The sequence below is a fragment of the Gossypium hirsutum genome, chromosome D10 (assembly GCF_007990345.1).
Source record: "Gossypium hirsutum isolate 1008001.06 chromosome D10, Gossypium_hirsutum_v2.1, whole genome shotgun sequence".
Taxonomy (NCBI): domain Eukaryota; kingdom Viridiplantae; phylum Streptophyta; class Magnoliopsida; order Malvales; family Malvaceae; genus Gossypium; species Gossypium hirsutum.
Genome location: NC_053446.1, coordinates 50907785 through 50928703, shown reverse-complemented (window position 1 = coordinate 50928703; position 20919 = coordinate 50907785). Strand labels below are relative to the sequence as shown.

The following is a 20919-nucleotide window of genomic DNA, read 5'->3' as shown; positions in this document are numbered from 1 at the left end:
AAAATGGCTTGTTTGATAGGTTGGGATATAACTCATGAACTTAAAATGAACCAGAAATGAACCAACATTAGAAAACAACGCGACTCAATTTCTATATAGTTGTTTAAAACTCAAGAAGTTTAGGAAATGAAGAATACCTTGATAAGAAGATAGGAACTAGAGGTACAGAGGAGATCACCACACTCTGGAGAGGTGTGGGAAGGGGAGTGATAAGATTGGTTTTAAGTGAACGCCACAAGATGAAGTCTTGATAAGTTCGAGATAGTTCTTAAAGAACAAAAAGTTTAACACTAAAATGTATAACAAAGTTCATTCATTGATTACTTTCAAAATTTTACATCTAGCGACTATTTATAGGAAAATAACTAGGTAGCTAAATGGAAAATTTTGGTGATTAATGTGAAATAGATAAATTAATTGGAACATTAAAATTGAACTCATGATTCTTTACCTTCCATGCACTTGGATGATGAATGTAGTGGTTGAATTTAATAGATTGGAAGAATTCATGAATGCTTAAGGGTTAATAAATCTTCAAAGGACTCATACTTCCTCCTTAGTGGATGGTGTCTTTATAATGCATGGAAAAACCTAAGAAAGACCTTCTAAAAAGCTGCCGAAGAGTCTCATGCATCTCCTATTTGGACGGTGCATTTAAAAAAAAGAAGTGCTTGGCCAAGTGGTCTCTTTCCATGCCCAAAATGAACAACCACTTGTGTGTGAACTCCTTTGATGCCTTTTAGCAAAACCGAACAATCCTTTAGTAGCTTTAAAAGGTGGTTGACCATTAGATTACCTAGGACACAATTAAACACACACTAATTATCATGTAATGAAATTGGAAACATTAAAGACTCAAAAGACTAAGACGAACATTAATGACTCCATAGTATATTTTAAGACACATTAAAGATGCAACAACTGAACATATTAAAACTATGTAATAACAAAACACATATTAAAGACGCACTAATAAATAATCTTAATTTTATAAAAGTTGTAGTATTAAAAATACTAAATTAAAATGAATAAATGGCTTCAAACGTCCACATGCAAAACGTTGCATGGGCTGAAGCACATTTTCATATTAAATTTGGGCCCCTCAAGCTTGGCCCAATCTCAAGTCCTTTTAATCGAATCACATGACGTGACCAAGATCACGTCAACTTGTCTCAAAATAAGCTGATTGATGTATAAGTATACACAATCGTTGACAAGTAATAATGTAGTGAGTAAGAGTTATCATCTCCATAGAGACTATTTGTGCAATTCAAATATTGCGAAATTAATTACTAAGCAAATTGGTCGGTGTTGAAAAATAAACTAAAGTGATGGGTTTTAATTAAACTAAACCTACCTAATAATGCTTAAAATTGAATTAAATAAATGAAGAATTGAGTATGTCTCTAAGAAAAATCACAATAGCATGCACGTGTTTAAATAATTGTCCTCCCTAACTTAGAAATATTTTAATACTACTAGTGATGTTACAAAAAATTGCATGGCAACTCAGTTATGTATTAATACTATTTTAATTACGAGTACTTCGACTCCTCTCGAAGTCTAAGGTTTAACCTCCTGTCTGCATATGTCTATGTCTGTTACGACTTCAAGGCTACCTTTTCAAGCATTGTTTAAGGATTCAAATTATTAAATTATTAAGTATAGCATACGTCTATGTCAACAACTTAGTATTTTAATAAGCAAAAAAATAGATTTATGTGAGGTAACAATAATATTTCTATAATGAAACAGTTTAATCACATGAATCCTAGGATTATGCAAGGTAGTAAGGTTCTCTCTAATTATTATGAACTTTAATCTATTTTTCTCAAATACAGATTAAACCAGAATCATTCAGATATTGTTTCAATTAATTACAACCCGATTAGGATTAAATAATTAATTCAATTGCATCCCTACATTTATAATGCAAGAATAACATGGTCATAATTTTATCTAAATGCATAAAAAACCATGGCACATAACATCATAACAACATTAATAATATAAGCTATAGAAATTAAATTATTTTAACACAAAAGGAATTAAGCAACCATGATTATATTAAGAACATAAACTTCAATTGCAAACATGTTTCTTAAATTTAACAACAAGAAAATAAGCGAGTAAACGGAAAGAAATGTAAAGTTGTTTCCGGTGGTTCTCTATGGCACAACTCACTTTGCTCCTCCTTTGTGCTTCACTTCTTGCTGTAGCAATCAAGCCAAAGTCCTCATCCTATGGCCGAATGGGGTTGTTATCAAATCCTTGAAAAACTCTCTTGAAAAATGGAAAAATTGGGAAAGGAGAGAAAAAAGAGAAAAGAGAAAAGAATGGATGAATGGGGAGTGAGGGGAGTAAGGGGTGGTATTTATAATATTAAAGGGCAGCTTGTATTTGCTAAAAATAGAAAGTTAATTCCCTTTCCTATGGCTGGCCACCTTGAGAAGAGAAATGGAAAGGATGAATTTGCTAAAAATAGCTAGCCCAAGGCTTGTTTCAAGGGAGGAGTTGAACGGTCACTTAGAAAAGTTGTTGGGGTTGTTTTATAATTTTTAACAAGTCTAAGGACCATTAATTAATTAATCCATGGATGGTTTGGCTGGTTGTAGCTAAATTTGGGCTTTTCCTTAATTGGACGGTTTGGCTTCAACATTAAGCAGCAGGCTTGCCCACTTCAGTGGTCCAATTTATGAGTTATGTCAAGTTTGTGTATTATCCACCAATTTAATACATAGCTGATTAATAATCAGCCCACTTTGCATGGCCTTTGCTATAGTAGAAAGCTACAACATCATACATTGAACAAGTGAGCTTCAAGATTAAATTTCCTCCTATTGCACAAAACTGCATCAAATAGGCAAAAAAATGTCAAATTAATGTGTAAATAATTAAAAATTGAAACTTGTTTTCAATTTTGTCAATATTAGTTATTTTGTAAGAACATTCCAAAATTTGTTATCAAAATACTCAAAACTTACATGAATTACTAGTCAAAAGGTGTTAAAAAAGTTTATATAAGTTAGAGTTATCACACTCCCAAACTTAATTCATTACTCGTCCCGAATAATTCTAACTTTCATTAGAACTCAAAGAACAAATTTTTGCAAAAAAAAAACAATCCCTTAAATGAAAATAAAATTTTTCCATGAGTTCAACAAAATTATGCTAAAAAATAGAAGATTTGAAAACATGAAACTATTGTATATATAACACTCAATTATTTCGAATATTAATATGCTAACATAAATATGTATTAAATAACTTCCCTTAACAAATGTACGCTATGTATTTCCCAATCAAATTTTATTTCTTTCGATTAAATTAAGTAGCAATCCTTAAGTTTAATTGTGCCTTCATATGCTGAGCGTGGTAATTCCTCTGCACTAATGTAGTTGGCATAGTAATAAAAATCAATAGATCTTTCATAATGTTGTAATGCAATTAGGGTTAAGGTATGGAAGATAGATAATTTTTTAGGCTAAAACCTTAGCCTCAACTTACCTTGGACCTTCCAACTACAATTATCCTTAAGAACACCAATTCTGTTGTGTTTGAGTACTGATGCTCACTGTACATCTTTTTCAACAACTATCTTTTTTTGAGCATATAATTCAACTTTTTGAGTATCCCAATATTTTTCTCTACTCCCCCAAACTTAATTAGAAAATATATTCTAGATGTATTGAGTCAATGATTTGGGACAACTACAGATAAATTTAAAGGAATAGATGCCTTAGTAAGGTTCAGAAAACAATCAAGCCAAATAGCTCAAAGTATGGTTTCAAGGGATAATTATTACTAAGGTTGGCTTGAAAGACTCAAACAGTCTAAACAAAAGTTGCCTAAATCATTTTTAAATTACCATGCTTCCTAGGATTTCGCCTCAAGGAAGTTACTAAGTTAATTCTAAAAACTTAAACTTTCATGCAAACTTAATTTTTATTAAGGAATTAAATTTTATGGGTTGACTTGTGCACAATTATTAAGTTCAGTATTTTTGAAAAATTTAAGCTAACATAAAAATAACTGAAATAATAGAATTTTATATATACTAAGGTTAACATAGTCAAGCAAAATTTAAGTTTCTGAGCACTATTTTACTTTAACATAACTTGATAGAAAAAATTAATTTTCATAAAAAAATCCCCCCCCAAAAAAATCTTTTCGGTCCCCCTCCCACTTAAAGAGAAACAATGTCTTCATTGTTTAAAACATAAACTAGAAGGGAAAAAAATAAAGAAGTGAATGGAAACTATGCACCAAGACGAATCCTAGGAAAGGGAGGTGAGTCAAATTTAATTGTTTAAGTACCAAGCCTTTCCTTGACAGATCCAATCCTAGACTTGCACATAACCATTACCACACTTTTGTTTTTAATTGAAGACAAATGTCATCAAACATGATTTATTCATAATTGCAATTAATTATTGTTATGCAAGAATAAAAGATTAAAAATAATGAAAGGCAATTGTATCCAAAAATATAAAATAGATAAGTGAAAAACTCTCTTATTTACTATTAGAGTCATCTTGCAGCTTGACCATTCCATACATGAGAATAGTAAACGGTCTTGACCACCGAGACTTGAATTTCACAAGATCAAACACTCGAGATTGGATCCATCTCCACTGTCCCTTGATAGTTGAAAATACTCTGGGAACAGTAAAATGTGTTGACCACTGACACTTGAGTATCCTAGGATCAAATACATGAGGTTGAATCATTGTCCTTAAAATTTTACTAGACCCATCTTTGTCAGCTTTAGGCAATCTTTCGTGTGTATACCAAGAAGAACTATTATTTTGAGTAACTGCAATATACCATCCGATGTCCTTTTCATGCATTTTCAGGTTTCCAGGCAACTTTACTTCTTGGATTTCAATCAAAACTGGAAACATTAATCTCCCTGATTCGACCTAGGGTTTTGGAAAGAATTCTTTTGTATTCGTTTCCAACAAAGTTAGATTGTCATCCTTGTCATTATTACCTGGTGGGTTAGATGCCAAGATATGTTCTAATAGATCATTTGTTGAGTTAAGTCCCTCACTTCTAGGGATCAGCAATTATATTCGGATGTTGAAGAACATTCCTCACCTGCATCAGGATATTTCATGGATTTGAATACAGTAAAGGTTACCTGATCCTCTTATAATTGTATCGTGAGTTCCCCTCTTTGGACATCTATCACCGTTCTCCCAATTGCCAAGAATGACATTTCTAGAAAAATAGGGACATTTTCATTTGCTTCAAAATCCAAAATAAGAAAAATACTAGGAAAATAAATTTGTCAACATGTATCGGAACATCTTCAATCTTTCCCTCCGGATGTGCTATCGATCGGTCTTCCAGTTGAAGTGTAACAGTTGTCGGCCAAACCTCACCAATCCCTAATCGCTTGAATACAAACATGGGCATCATATTTGTACTTGACCCTATATCACATAAAGCTAATTCATAATAAATGTCTCCAATGTAACAAGATATGGTAAAACTCCTCAGGTCCTTCATTTTTGGTAGCAGTTTATCTTGCAAAAATGCACTACATTCTTTTGTCAAGGAAACTATCTCGAATTCTCCCAATCTCCTCTTCTTAGAGAGGATATCTTTTATAAATTTGGCATAATTTGGCATTTGCTCCAGAGCTTCTACAAGTATGTAATTGTTTAAGAATATATAAAAATTGCTTAAATTGTACCCCTTGCTGATACTTCTAGAGTCTCTGTGATAAGGAGGTAGTGAAGTTTTATTCTTGACTAAACCACTTTTTTGAGGTGCGGATGTCTCTGTGTTTTCCATGGGCTCAAACCTTCAGGATTATTCTGTTGTGATTAGTTTTTGGTAAGAGTCATAGGAGCAGGCTTCTGTACTGTAGAAACTTCAAAATCTAGTTGAACTTCCTCCAAATTCTTAACTACAACACGCACGTCTTCATTTTCGATAGTCCTGGGTTCTCATATCTTTCCACTGCTCAACGTATAAGCCTTACATGGTTCTTTTTCTGTAGTCCTCAGATTTGAAGTGTCACTTGGCAAAGCACCTTGGGGTCTGCTTGTTAGCTCGTTGCTTAGTTATCCTACGTTGTTCTCCAAGTTCTTCAACATCACTGCTTGGAATTGAATCGTGGCAACAGTTTTTTCCATGTATGCCTTCAACAAATCTTCAAGACTGTCTTAATATTTCTCGGGTGGAGGAACCTAGACATGTTGAGGAAATCCTAGTGATTGATTCAATTAGGTTTGCATGTAAGAGTTGTCAAGACCGACCTCTAGATTGCTTCATGAGAAACTTGGATGATTCCACCATGAAAGATTCTACTAATTTGAGTTCGATCATGGCCCAGTTCTATTCTGATTTTGGTTGTCCATGTAGTATATTGACAAGCTCCTTAAATGTAACCTCTGAAACTCGGCCTAGACGTTATGGCTGAATTCTGAAGGCTATATTGGCCACTGAACACTGAAATGGCCTAGTAAATCTGTTCAATTTTCGAAATGTTTATTTGTCTGGTTTTTAGAAAAAATTTGAGTAGTTGTCTTAGGATTTCCAAAACATTAGTTTATTAAGCCAGAAACATAGAGTCCAGTTTATTATGTCTTTTTTAGAAAACTTAATTGAGTTTGTCATTTATTTTCTTTTAAAACTCTATTTCATTATTACGCAGCGGAAATGTGATGCCTTTTGTCTTATATGAAAACCATTTTACTTTAAGAAATTTAAGCCATCTTTTAGCATCGTTTAGTTTTTAACAGTGTTTCATGAATGCAATAAAATCTCAAATAAAAACAAACCCATGCCACATTCTATAGTTACTAAAATTACAATTGTAACACCCCAAACCCGGCCTAGATGTTATGGTCGTACCTAGTGTGTCACATTAAAGTATCTCTCAAAATTTAGACTTGTTGATAAAACTCGTTTCTTAAGTTTGGAAACCTCTTAAGTTTGGAAACTTCTTTAGTAATGTTTAACGGAACACTTAACCAAATGTTTGCCTTATTAACTGCTATTATTATATTAATTTGATTTAAATCGCAGAAGCATTTGAAAACTCTAACATTTAAAGTTCGTGTCTTTGAAGACAGTGATTATTTTGAAAATTCATTTTCACCTAACTAGCAGCATAAAATATGTAAGAAAAATCCCAATTAAAATTTAAAACCCAAATTAAAGGCCTTATTACAAAACAAAACCCAACTTCTAATTTAAAGTAAAATAAAAGCAAATGTAAACATCGATAGTAGTTGTGTGGCCACCTCTGAGTCCTTCGCAACCCCGAATCGTCTAAGGTTGACGATTACCTGCACAGTTAAAATGAGAGGTTGAGTTTACAAAACTCAATGTGTAATCCCCTACTAGCCAATCACTATGCAACATACAGAATTAGTTTGGGCCTGAGCCCTATACAATATCAGTATAGTGTGGGCCTTAGCCCATTACAGTAACAGTGTGGGCCTTAGCCCAATACAATAATCAATACAATGCAGTAATGCAACCCATTCCAATCCATCCAATACACAACTCCGTACTACAAACACGCCATATGGGGATAAAATCAACCCACCCAGCCAACACACCAATATCGCAGCAAAGCTACCAGTAATAGTGATGCAGCAAAGCTGCCAGTAACAGTAATGCACCAAAGCTGCCAGTACCAGTATATGTGGCAAAGCCACCAGTACAGTATACTTCCCCTATATCAGAACCCCACCTCATGCAGTATGTCATGTCATATATTATAAGTGTATGCAATATGTCATACTCAGTAACAGTCATATATATGTGTCATAGAGAAACCGGTCATACACATATATCAACTCCTAGAGGTATAATAGTCATTTTACCCTATGGGGTATTATGGTTATTTTACCCTATGGGGGTATTTCAGTCATTTTACCCTTCGAAGGTAATTCGGCCATTTTACCCTTCGGGGGTAATTTGGTCATTTTACCCTTCGAGGGTAATTCGATCGTTTTACCCTTCGAGGGTAATTCAGTCATTTTACCCATGATTCGCACGTTGGGCTTATCACTCGAGCGATCGCACGCCCGTGTGGTCTCAAATGCCGTGTTAACGGCCTTTCAACTTTTCGCCGAACTACAGTTGTAGTGGGTGATTACACACCTGTTTACGAAAACACACAACGATCCACGAACACCTAAAATCTGCATTCAAACATGTTTTCCATTAGTTGCTCAACAAAAAGGGGGTATTCTCCTTCCTTTGCAACCTTAACTAAAAATTATGGCAATACCAAGACTTGAACCTAGGTTTCACAAACACTCCCACACACACCCAAATCACTTAGCCATTAAAGCAAACAAGCAATTTGTGTCAAAACAGGTAAAAATTAGAGACTTGAATTTTGGGGCATTACAACTCTACCCCCTTAACAAAATTTTGGCCTCGAAATTTACCTAGTCAGAAAAGATGAGGGTATTGCTATTGCATCGCCTCTTCGGGCTCCCACGTGGCTTCTTTTGAACTGTGATTATGCCAAAGCACTTTGACTAATGGAATAGATTTCTTCATCAGTACCTTAACCCCATAGTCCAAAATCTGCACTGGCTCCTCCTCAAAGGTTAGATCTGGCCTAACCTCGATCTCTTTAACAGATACTATATGAGTGGGATCAGAGTGAGAACACCTTAGCGTGGAGACGTGAAACACATCATGAATCCGGTCTAATTTTGGAGGCAAATCAAGTTGATAAGTGACCGGTTCCACATGCTTCAGTACACGGTAAGACCCAATGAACCTAGGGCTAAGCTTACCCTTCCGTCCAAACCTCAAAAATATTTTCCACGGAGAAACCTTGAGAAATACATAATGCCTCACAGAAAACTCAATCTCTCAGCGTTTAAGATCCGCATAAGACTTTTGCCTATCAGATGCTTCCTGTAATCGGTCTCGAATCAGTTTTACCATCTCTTCAGTATCAGAAACCGACTTTGGCCCTAGAACTCGCCGCCCGCCTAGCTCAGTCCAACAAGTAATAGTACGACACCTACGACCATATAACGCATCATACGGTGCCATTTGAATAGTAGACTGGTAGCTATTATTATACGCAAATTGTACTAGAGGCAAATAGTCTTCTCAATTGCCTTGGAAATCTATTACACAACACCTTAACATATCCTCAAGTATTTGAATGACCCTTTCAGATTGACCATCTGTCTGGGGATGAAACGCAGTACTAAAATCCAGTCTAGAACCCAAAGCCTCGTGTAATTTCTTCCAAAACTGATACGTAAATTGAGGATCTCTATCTGATATAATAGAAGTCGATACCCTATGCAGTCTTACAATTTCAGCCACATACAGTTTAGCCAACTTCTGCAAAGAGTAATCAGTACGAACTGGTATGAAATGGGCAGATTTAGTCAATAGATCTACAATAACCCATACCGAGTCCTTCTTAGTAAGCGTTAAGGGCAGCCCACCCACAAAATCCATGGTTACTCTCTCCCACTTCCAAAGTAGAATTTTAACCGGCTGAAGTAACCCTGAAGGTAACTGATGTTGCTGACATGTTAAACACTTACCCACAAAATCAGTAACTTCACGCTTAAGACCAGGCAACCAATATAACTCACGAAGGTCACGGTATATTTCATTCCCACCAGGATGCATAGCAAAAGGACTACTATGCGCCTCTCATAGAATAGACTGCCTCAAATCATTATCCCTCAGTACACAGACTCTCCCATGGAAACACAATACTCCTTCACTATTCAACCCAAAATCCAAAGTTTCCCTATTCTCAACCTGACGAAAAAGAGGAACTAGTGACTCATCTAACAACTGTTTACCCTTAATCTGTTCAGTCCACGTCGGTCTAACTTGTAGCTCAGCCAACAAGCTACCATCATCAAACAAGCTGAGACGAGCAAACATTGTTCTCAAATTAAATACAACCCTATGGCTCTGTGCGTCGGCAACCACATTAGCCTTACGAGGATGGTATTCAATTGAGCAATCATAGTCCTTAAGCAGCTTTATCCATCTTCACTGCCTAAGATTCAACTCCTTCTGAGTGAGGAGGTACTTAAGACTCTTGTGATCTATGTAAATAGTACAGTTCTCACCCTAGAGATAATGCCTCCAAATTTTCAATGCGAATACCACCGCAGCTAAATCCAAGTCATGAGTAGGGTAATTCGCCTCGTGAGGCTTAAGCTGACGAGACGTATAAGCAACCACCTTACCCTCCTGTATCAGCACACAACCCAAATCAATGTGTGATGCATCACTGTAGACAGTGAATTCCTTCCCAAACTCTGGCTGTATTAAGACAGGGGCCTCAGTTAGAACTTTCTTCAATTTCTCAAAACTTTCTTGTTGCTTATCAATCCAGTTAAACTGTACCCCTTTGCGCAACAACTTAGTCAAAGGTGTAGCAATTAAGGAAAACCCCTTAACAAAACGTCTGTAATACCCAGCCAGACCTAGAAAGCTTTGAATCTCAGATACAGTCTTAGGTGGTTTCCATTCCAGTACAACTTAAATTTTTTGAGGATATACCCTAATCCCCTCGACAGATACCACATGACCCAAAAAAATCACTTCTCACAGCCAGAACTCACACTTGTAGAACTTAGCATACAGTTGTTTTTCCCTTAAAATCTGCAGGACAATTTGGAGATGTGCATGATGCTTATCCTCGGTTCCTGAATACACCAAGATGTTGTCTATAAGCAACACCACAAACCGATACAAATAGGGCTGGAAAAATCGGTTCATTAGGTCCATGAAGGTAGCTGATGCATTCGTCAGCCCAAACAGCATCACTAGGAACTCGTAATGACCATAACGAGTCCTAAATGCAGTCTTATACACATCAGCCTCCTTAACTCTTAACTGATGATACCCAGAACGAAGATCTATTTTGGAGAAAACTGAAGCTCCTTGCAACTGATCAAATAAATCATCTATCGTTGGTAAGGGATACTTATTCTTAATAGTTAGTTTATTCAATTACCGATAATCGATGTACATGTGCATAGTCCCATCCTTCTTCTTAACGAACAACACTGGTGCTACCCCCGGAGACATACTAGGTCGAATGAATCCTTGATCCAACAGTTCCTGAATTTGAGCTTTTAATTCCACCAGCTCCTTCGATGCCATCCTATAAGGGGTGATAGACACTGGAGTCGTTCCTAGCAAAAGCTCAATTCCAAATTCAACTTCACGGCTTGGAGGCAACCCAGAGAGCTCATCAAGAAAAACATCAAAAAAATCCTTAACAGTTCTGATATCTCCAATAGAAGGACCCTCAAAATCAATTACACCAACGTAGGCTAGAAACGCCTTACAATCCTTGCGAACCAGTTTTTCAGCCCTTAATGTAGAGATCACATTAGACAGAAAGTCCTTTTGCTCCCCAATCACAGCCACCTCCTCATCCTCAATAGTCTTTAACACCATACGCTTAGCAACACAATCCAAACTTGCACGGTGTTTAACCAACCAATCCATCCCCAAGATTAGGTCGAATTCACCAAACGGTAGCTCCATTAAATCTGCTAGAAATATAACTCCTTGAACCTTTAGGGGTACATCTCTGAACAACTTGTCTACCCTTACAGATTGTCCCAGTAGACTTAACATAGTCATCTTATTAACAGTACTTTCATGCATGATACCCTAGGTGCCAGACACAGTGCATGCAATGTATGAATGCGTAAACCCTATATCAATCAAAGCAGTGTAAGGTACATTATGAATTAGGAACATACCAGTTATAACCAGTATTGGTTGCCTCGTCTCAATGTTACCAACCCCTCTGCCATACGTTCCACGACGTCGTCCCACACCATTTTCACCTCTAACCTGCCCACGGCCTCTCGGTGGTTGCTGACCACCTCTTATTGGTTGAACAAAACCCTGACCTGCAGCTTGCATCTGAGTAGGCCTCTGAGGACAATCTGGACCTTGATGCTCCTTAGACCCACATCTGAAACATACCCCAATCTTCTTCCAACACTCACCCAGATGATGTCTCCCACATTTAGAACAAGGCTGAGGTCTTGCAACAGAAACCCCAGCTCTGACTGGCCCATCAAACCTGGCCTTCTTTTTAGGCCTTTTAGAAAAAATTGAGGGCTCAGAATCTTTCTTAAACTTGCTCCTATCTCTCTCACGATTCTGGCACTCAGAGCGCTTCATATCCTCGACGATTTTCACTTTTTCAACTAGGGCAGCAAAATCTCGCTCCCTCTGCGGAGCTATCAGGAGTCGCAACTCATCCCGGAGTCCGTCTTCAAATCGCACACAACATTCATACTCAGTTGCCACTATCCCCCGTGCATAATGACTCAGTCGTAGGAACTCTGCCTTATATTCTGCCACAATCTTATTCCCCTGAATAAACTAAAAATTCCTTTCTTCGAGCGTCTACATAACTTGCCCCTACATACTTTCTTTGAAAAGTCGACTTGAAGAAGTCCCACGTTAACCGGACGGCCTGAGTACCTTCTCTCATTGTAAGCCACCACTGATAAGCTTCATCTCATAGTAATGACACTGCACCTTTTAGCATTTGCTCAGAAGTGCAGTCGAGGTCATCCATTATTCTTTCCGTGGCTTCCAACTAGTATTCAGCCACATTAGGGGTTACTTCAGAAACACCCCTAAAAATTTTCGCTCCATTCGACCGGAGTCGTTCTGAAATTGACCCACGGCCCTACGACCCTTTCTAGAATATGGAGCATAGCTTGGGATAATGCATCATCCTCAGCCGCTCGATCGAATGATCCTTAGCCTCAACATTGGGCATGTGGCCTGATGCCGAAGACCCAGCCCTAGCACTACCTCGGCCTATACCGCCGCCTCGTGTACCCTTTTCGCGAGTACCTCTAGCGCTCATATCGAATAACGTATTATTTTTTACGAAGTTTTATGCATTATTTTACAATTCCATAATTATTAACAGATGTCTTATGAAAAGTAGTAATCAGAGTTTTATATTCGCAAATCAATGTCTCCCTACAGTTTCTAGTTTCCTACAGTCTCGGTTTACTCTAACTAAAGAGTTTGAGTACAGTCCTACTATCTCTCAATATATTTCAGTTTAAACAGTCTATAGTATATAGAAAGTTATAGATTCGGCATGGGAGTCTCAGTGTGCCACACTTGTAACCTTCAAAAATAATTCGAAGTAGTTTTCCAAAATTTTAGATATTTTCAAACCCACTCCACAGCCAAGTTTTGAAACCTGGCTCTGATACCACTAAATGTAACACCCCAAACCCGGCCTAGACATTATGGCCGTATCTGGTGTGTCACATTAAAGTACCTCTTAAAATTTAGACTTGTTGATAAAACTCGTTTCTTAAGTTTGGAAACATTTTTAGTAATGTTTAACGGAACACTTAACCAAATGTTTGCGTTATTAACTGCTATTATTATATTAAGTTGATTTAAATTGCGAAAGCATTTCAAAACTCTAACGTTTAAAGTTTGTGTCTTTGAAGACAGTGATTATTTTGAAAATTCATTTTCACCTAACTAGCAGTATAAAATATGTAAGCAAAAGCCCAATTAAAATTTAAAACCCAAATTAAAGGCCTTATTACAAAACAAAACCCAACTTATAATTTAAAGTAAAATAAAAGGAAATGTAAACATCGATAGTAGTTGTGTGGCCACCTCCAAGTCCCTCGCAACCCCGAATCATCTAAAGTTGAGGATTACCTGCACATTTAAAAGGTGAGGGTGAGTTTACGAAATTCAGTATGTAATGCCCTACTAGCCAATCACTACGCAACATGCAGAATCAGTCTGGGCCTAAGCCCTATACAATATCAATATAGTGTGGGCCTTAGCCCAATACAGTAATCAATACAATGCAGTGATACAACCCATCCCAATCCAGCCAACACACCACTTCGTACCACTAACACACCATGTGGAGATAAAATTGACCCACCCAGCCAACACACCAATATCGCAGCAAAGCTGCTACTAATAATGATGCAGCAAAACTGCCAGTAACAATAATGCAGCAAAGCTGCCAGCAACAATATATGTGGCAAAGCCACTAGTACAGTATACTTCCCTTATATCAGAATCCCACCCCATGCAGTATGTCATGTCATATTATACGTGTATGCAGTATGTCATACTCAATAACAATCATATATATGTATCATAAAGTAAATTGTTCATACACACATTTCAACTCCTAGGGGTACAACAGTCATTTTACCCTATGAGGGTATTTCGGTCATTTTACCCTTTGAGGGTAATTTAGTCATTTTACCCGTCGGGGGTAATTGAGTCATTTTAACCTTCGAGGGTAATTCGGTCATTTTTCCCATGATTCGCACATTGGGCTTACAACTCGAGCCATCGCATGCCCATGTGGTCTCAAATGCTCTGTTAACGGCTTTTCGACTTTTTGCCGAACTACAGTTGTAGTGGGTGATTACACACTTGTTTACGAAAACGCACAATGACCCACGAACACCCAAAATCTACATTCAAACACGTTTTCCATTAGTCGCTAAACAAAAAGGGGGTATTCTCCTTCCTTTGCAACCTTAACTAAAAATTGTGCTAAGGCCAAGACTTGAACTCAGGCTTCTCAAACACTCCTATACACACCCAAATCACTTAGCCATTAAAGCAAACAAGCAATTTGTGTCAAAACATGCAAAAATTAGAGACAAACATCAATAAGATCTACGACTTCAATCTAGAAAAACATCAATAAGATCTAAACACAAAACACACAAAACACGAATTAGCACCAACCTTTGACACCCATATAGGTTTCAGCTGAAACAGGGATTAACAGTGACTGATTGAATTTGATTTTCAAGTGATACTTACTCTTCTAACAAATAGTATAATCGGTATAATCAGTATGCTTGGATGCAATTAATATACAGTGTAAAATTTGATAACATGTTGTACATACGATCAATTAAATAGTAACAATTAGCATGCTACAAGACAAATAGTAACAGTACAAATCATCCAATTTTAGCAATCATGTAATCAAATTAACCTTTATAGCACTAACATGTTTAGGAAGACACATTTCAATGCCTTAGAACATTCAATCATAGCATTTAGATCACATTCATATTTGGCCCATCACTAAATAAACACTTACACATGCTTACAGTAGTCATTCACACAAAAAGTTAGGACCTACACATGATTTAGACAAATCTGCAGCACTAGACTTAATTTTACAACTTCTACGACTTCAATCTAGATAGACGTCAATAAGATCTAAACATCAAACACAAAACACACCGATTAGAACCAACCTTTGACACCGCTATAGGGTTCGATTGAAATAGGGATTAACATTGACTAATTGAATTTGATTTTTCAACTCTACTTACTCTTCTAACGATTAAACAAGAGATGTCGATCATCCTTCGATGCTACTACTGATCTGAGATTTTTAGATTTGGTCTTTTAAACAAAATTACACAACAAAGATTATTATGTGCAATTCGGCCATGACACTAGCATTATTCGACCATTATAGAAAATAAAATAAAAGGAATCGACATTAGATTTGATATAAACTCCAACTTACACTACCTGATTTAGATCTATGATGATTGGTGATCACAAAATTGACAACAAATAATGAATAAAAGATGTGACATGTAGGGGCTTCAAGGGGAAACAATAATGTGAAAAATGGTAGCAACTATTTGGTGAGAGTAATAATAAAATGCTGATTAGAAACACAAAAAAAGAAAAGAGAGGAGGAGAAGTGAGGGGCGGTGGCAACACTAGAAGGAAGAAGGAGAATATTGGTAAATGCCAAAAGTAACATGTTTTAGCCTCATTTTTAATGCGTTTTTGGATGATTATTCGATTTAAAATGGTGAATTTTGTAACACCCATAACCCGTGTCTGTCGCCGGAGTAGTGTTTCGAAACATTACCGAATAAACATAACCTAAACAATTCATTTTAAAACATTTCAATAATCATAACATAATCCATCATTAAACATGCATATCATCCCTTATTCAAGTCCTCCAGGCCTTAGAATCAGTTTACAAATGATTCGGGACTAAATTGGGAACATTTGAAAAATTGAGGAAAAAGTTAGAAAAATTCAACTGCAAGGGTCACACGGTCGTGTGGCCAGGCCATGTGACTTACACGGCTAAGACACACGCTCGCATCTCAGGCCGTGTAACTCTCAAAATAGGGACACATGACCGTGTCCTAGCCGTGTCCGTGCCCGTGTAACTCTCTGACTTGGGTCACATGGCCAAGCTCCAGGCCTGTGTGCCAGGCCATGTGCTAGCTAACTTATTCCCTAAACACTTTACAGACAACACACGGCCATGTCGCCTAGCTGTGTGTCTCACACGGCCAAGTCACACACCCGAGTGTCTGTCCATGTGGACCTAGAATGTACCTTAAACAACAAGTTTACCATTTCCTACTTGGTTGGGCATTAAGCAACTCAAAAACCAATCACTTAACCTATCCGAAATACGATCAAACATACACCAAAAATGCCCAAACAATCATCTTAGGTGTCTAACCAATGTACCCCCATTGGTACCACATTTATATCATCAAAACCTATCAACAATGCATCATTCAAATCAAAGTTTAAAACATACCAAAATCACTCAATTTAGCCTAGATTATAACGACCTAAACATCAAACTTAAATTCAAATACACCAAACAAGCCTTGGCTCAACACAACATGCCAAATTATGGCTTCAAACACAAACATAAGTTTATATATATACCAAACCAACATTATACTTAAACTCAATTACATCTCGTATACCAAATTCACTAACAACAAACACATTCTAGGTACATGCCATTACAAAATGTAAACATCACCACATTTGAGGTCGGGATTGTTATTGGATGTTGAGTCAGCGATAAAAAGAGAAGTACTTAACTTGCGCAGGAAAATAAAACCGTACGCTGAAAAAAACTCAGTGATATTTCTATAATCTGAACAATTAAAGATATAATGATACAAGAATGCATAATTTTAATTATACGAACATACTATTGTCTAAGCTTACAATTACATATACCATCATTTCAAATTCATGCATATTACCATAACATTTCATACTATACTCAATTTTCACATGCTATCATATTTGATTTGTTTAAAAAATATTTCAATTCACACCACTTGTTATATAAATAGCTTTTCACATATCAATTCACATTTCATTTAAACAATGGCATTATCCATTTCATATTCAATTCATGAGTACATAACTAATATATCTCATTTGTTCACAACATATTTCACATTTCATTTTCAATCCCTTATCTCATTTCCATTTCACATACCATGCCATTTCAATATCAATTATAGAACTTTATTATTTTTCTACCCCTATTAACACGACTCAAACTCAGACGGATACACAGATCCAACCAACACACTAGTTTGGCACCCAGTGCCTCATCGAATAAATATGAAGTTATAACTGCACCCAGTGCTATATAAATTGACACCCAGTGTTTCATTGACTCGAAGTCAAAGAAATCCCTGAACTCTTCCTATCCTATGGCATGCCATCTATATCAGACTTAGCTCGAAACAATTAATAGGGTTTCATTTCATTTACAAATACATCCAATATCCAATACTCATGTCAAATTCACATAATCAATACACTCATAATATATATACCAATTCAATCCATTGCAATCAACTATAATTTCAATTCTCTATCAAAGTGGAAAAATACTAACCTCAACCAATGCAATAAATCAAAATACAACAATTAACAACTAGGTCCGAATTATAGAAATACAAACCGTGGATTTTGAGCTATTTGATATCGATTTTATCCTTCCCTTTTTTAGTCGAGGATTCCAGTACGACGTTAGCTACGGAATTAAAAAAATTTAAATACATCAATACAACACAATTCAATTTCACATTGAATATTTAAATTTTTACTGAATGTTTGCTTAAATTTCAATTGAGTTCCTAAACCGGGATTAATTTTTATTTTGCACAATTAACTCTATTTTTTCATATTAATTTCACTTTAAACTAAATTTAACTCCCTATTTTCAATTAAACCCATAAATTTTTTATTTTTCACAATTTTTTCTACAATTTAATCCTTTTCTATTTCTAGCTTAAAAACCTATCAATTTAATCCCTAATACTAAAACTATTCAACAATAAAAACATCTAAAATCTTAATCAATGCTAAAATTTCAATATGGGTCGAGTAGTTTTAAACACCGGGATTCCAAAATTATAAAAATTACGAGAAAAGTGACTAAATTGACTAACCAATTTTGACTTTGAACCATAAAGCCCTTAGGTTTGCCGCAACATCTTCTTCCTTTTCTCTTTTTGTTTTCTTTCTTTCTTTTTAATTGCATGCATCCACTTTTTCTTATTATCTCTTTTATTATACATTAATTTTTTTATCATTATTTTATATATATTAAAGCTACTTTAATGAAAATATAGTTATAATATATATATTAGATTAACATATGAAAATAAACAATATGAACCATTAATGTCCTCCACTACTAAGATGAAAGGTATATTTGTGATTTTAATCCGTTACTTCATTTTTAATCTATTATTCAACTTTTACACTATACCCGATTTAGTCCGTATACTATAATAACTCTTAATTCATAAAAATTCACTTAACCAAAATCTAATTAACTGCACAACTAACTTTACGAGTTTGATTTAAGGGAACAGAGTCTCGAACTTCAATTTTCGACACCCTAACTATCTGGTCGTTACAAATTTTGTGCTCCTCATCCTTTAAATTAATTTTTACTTAGGAGAGTATGTGAGAGAAAAATGAGTGAAAACTGAAAAATCAAAGCAAGTTTTAAGAGCCATACAGGCTGGGCACACGACCATGTGCCAACCTATGTGGATTTCACGAATTGCATTCCAAACACGCGGAAAAACACAATGTTTAGGTTTTTTGGGCATTCTTAGACCTATATATACCAAATATAAGAAGAAGGGAGCAAGCCATCAAAGAATATTGAATAAAACAACTCGAAAAACACCATTGGAGCCGACTCTAAAGTAGATTTCCATCATGATTGAAGATCTCCGTTTGAATTATTTAAAGTTAATTATGAGTTTCTTTATTTCTTGTGGTTATACTGTCTTTGAGATGTTTTTATTTGCGATTATGAACAAATTTTCTAAATACCTAGGTAGATGAACTCTATGATAGATTCTATCTTTTGATTTATGTTTTACGCAATAAATACTTAGATCTTATTCTCAATTTTGTGTCCTTAATTCTTGGTTTAATATTTTTGGACTATTGATCTATGTTTCATATGCTTAAATAGAAGAGGAAAAGTCACTGTTTAAGAGTAGATGTAGCATAGTTGAATGGAGTTGTATGCAATCCTAAAAATAGGTTGACATAAATCTAGCGGATTAGAGTCAAATATAATAGGGGGATCCATAGATCAAGTTAATATGACAATAGGGGTTTTAATTAGAAAGAAATTTCAATTAATCAACCTAGAGCCAGTTGCTTAGCATAATTTAGGGATTTCTACAGATCAAGATACTAAGTGAAGAAATTGTTTAATTCAAATTGATAATGATAAATGAAATCTAGGTGGATTTTTTCCTAGGTATTGTTTCGCTTCTTGGTTTTTAATCATTTATTTTCTTGATTCTTTCTTTGTCATGTTCTTTATTTAATTAATATAGTTAATTTTAGTTTTAATCAATCTCTCCAATTTGTCAGTTAAATAATAGAAATACAGTAATTAGTAGTACTTTTAGTCCTTATGGGAACGATATCTTTGCTCATCGTAGCTACACTATTAATTGATAGGTGCACTTGCCTTATCAGACTTTTTGTTGGTTTACGATTACATTAAGTTTTTGGCGCCATTTCCAGGGAACTAAAATATTAGGAAAACCTTATTTCTGCTAATTTAGCCATTTTTTATTTTTATTTTTATTGTTTTTAATTTAATTTTTATATTCTAATTTTTCGTTTGTTTGTTTCTAGCAGGTTCTTTTGGTTTATGACTAGAGGAAACCCGTAGGATCCATTACTTTTTGACAGTGAGATTGAAAAGACTGCTTACAAAAATTGTAGAGAGGTTAGAGAAGCAAGGCAAAGTCAACTGAATATAGTAGACGATCAAGAGGTAAAGGATACTACTGTAAAGATGGGTGATAATCAAAATAATCAGCTACCTCTTGCAGATCCTACTCCTCAGACTATATATGATTATGCTAAGCCTACTCTAATTTAGACTAAATCGAGTACTGTGAAACCTACCATTAATGCTAACAATTTTGAGCTGAAGCCAAACACAATTCAGATGGTAAAACAATATTTTCTGTTTAATGGTTTGCAAGATGAAGATTCAAATACTCATTTAGCTAACTTTCTAGAGATTTGCGACATGTTCAAGATTAATGGTGTTACTGATGATGTCATACGTTTATGGTTGTTCCCACTCTCTTTGAGGAGCAAGACAAAACAGCGGTTAAATTCATTTCCACGAGATTCTATCACGACTTGGGATCAAATGCCTGAGAAGTTTCTATTGAAGTACTTCCCACTGGCTAAAATAGCTAAGTTAAGGAATGATATCTCTTCTTTTGCTCAAATTGAATTGGAGACATTATATAATACATGGGAGAGATTTAAAGATCTTTTGAGAAGCTACCCTCATCATGGGTTACCTTTGTGGTTACAAGTTCAAACCTTCTACAATGGTTTGAATCCCTTAACTAGGCAATTAATTGATGCAGCAGATGGTGAAACACTTAATAATAAGACACTTGAGGTAATTTACGAGTTTATTGAGGAGATGACACTAAATAATTATCAGTGGCAAGTCATGAGAACAAAACTGATTAAAGCAGTGAGTGATTTTAATATTGATGTAGTTTCTATATT

General features: G+C 35.6%; 1 protein-coding gene, 1 long non-coding RNA gene and 1 other non-coding gene across 3 annotated transcripts; all 3 read right to left on the bottom strand.

Moving 5' to 3' along the window:
* Positions 1–298: 298 nt before the first annotated feature.
* On the bottom strand, positions 299–2318 carry LOC121222219 (uncharacterized). The gene is made up of 2 exons (XR_005919361.1): positions 2185–2318; positions 299–796 (listed from the first exon to the last, which is right to left on the bottom strand). It is a non-coding gene; the product is annotated as an uncharacterized lncRNA (long non-coding RNA).
* A 9337-nt stretch (positions 2319–11655) lies between these two features.
* LOC107915602 (uncharacterized) lies at positions 11656–12580 on the bottom strand. Its single transcript, XM_016844741.1, has 2 exons — positions 12541–12580; positions 11656–12353 (listed from the first exon to the last, which is right to left on the bottom strand). The coding sequence occupies exons 1-2, from the start codon at positions 12578–12580 to the stop codon at positions 11656–11658; spliced, it is 738 nt and encodes a 245-aa protein (XP_016700230.1).
* Positions 12581–20593: 8013 nt separating this feature from the next.
* LOC121222830 (small nucleolar RNA R71) lies at positions 20594–20700 on the bottom strand. Its single transcript, XR_005920201.1, has one exon. It is a non-coding gene; the product is annotated as a small nucleolar RNA R71 (small nucleolar RNA).
* Positions 20701–20919: the final 219 nt, after the last annotated feature.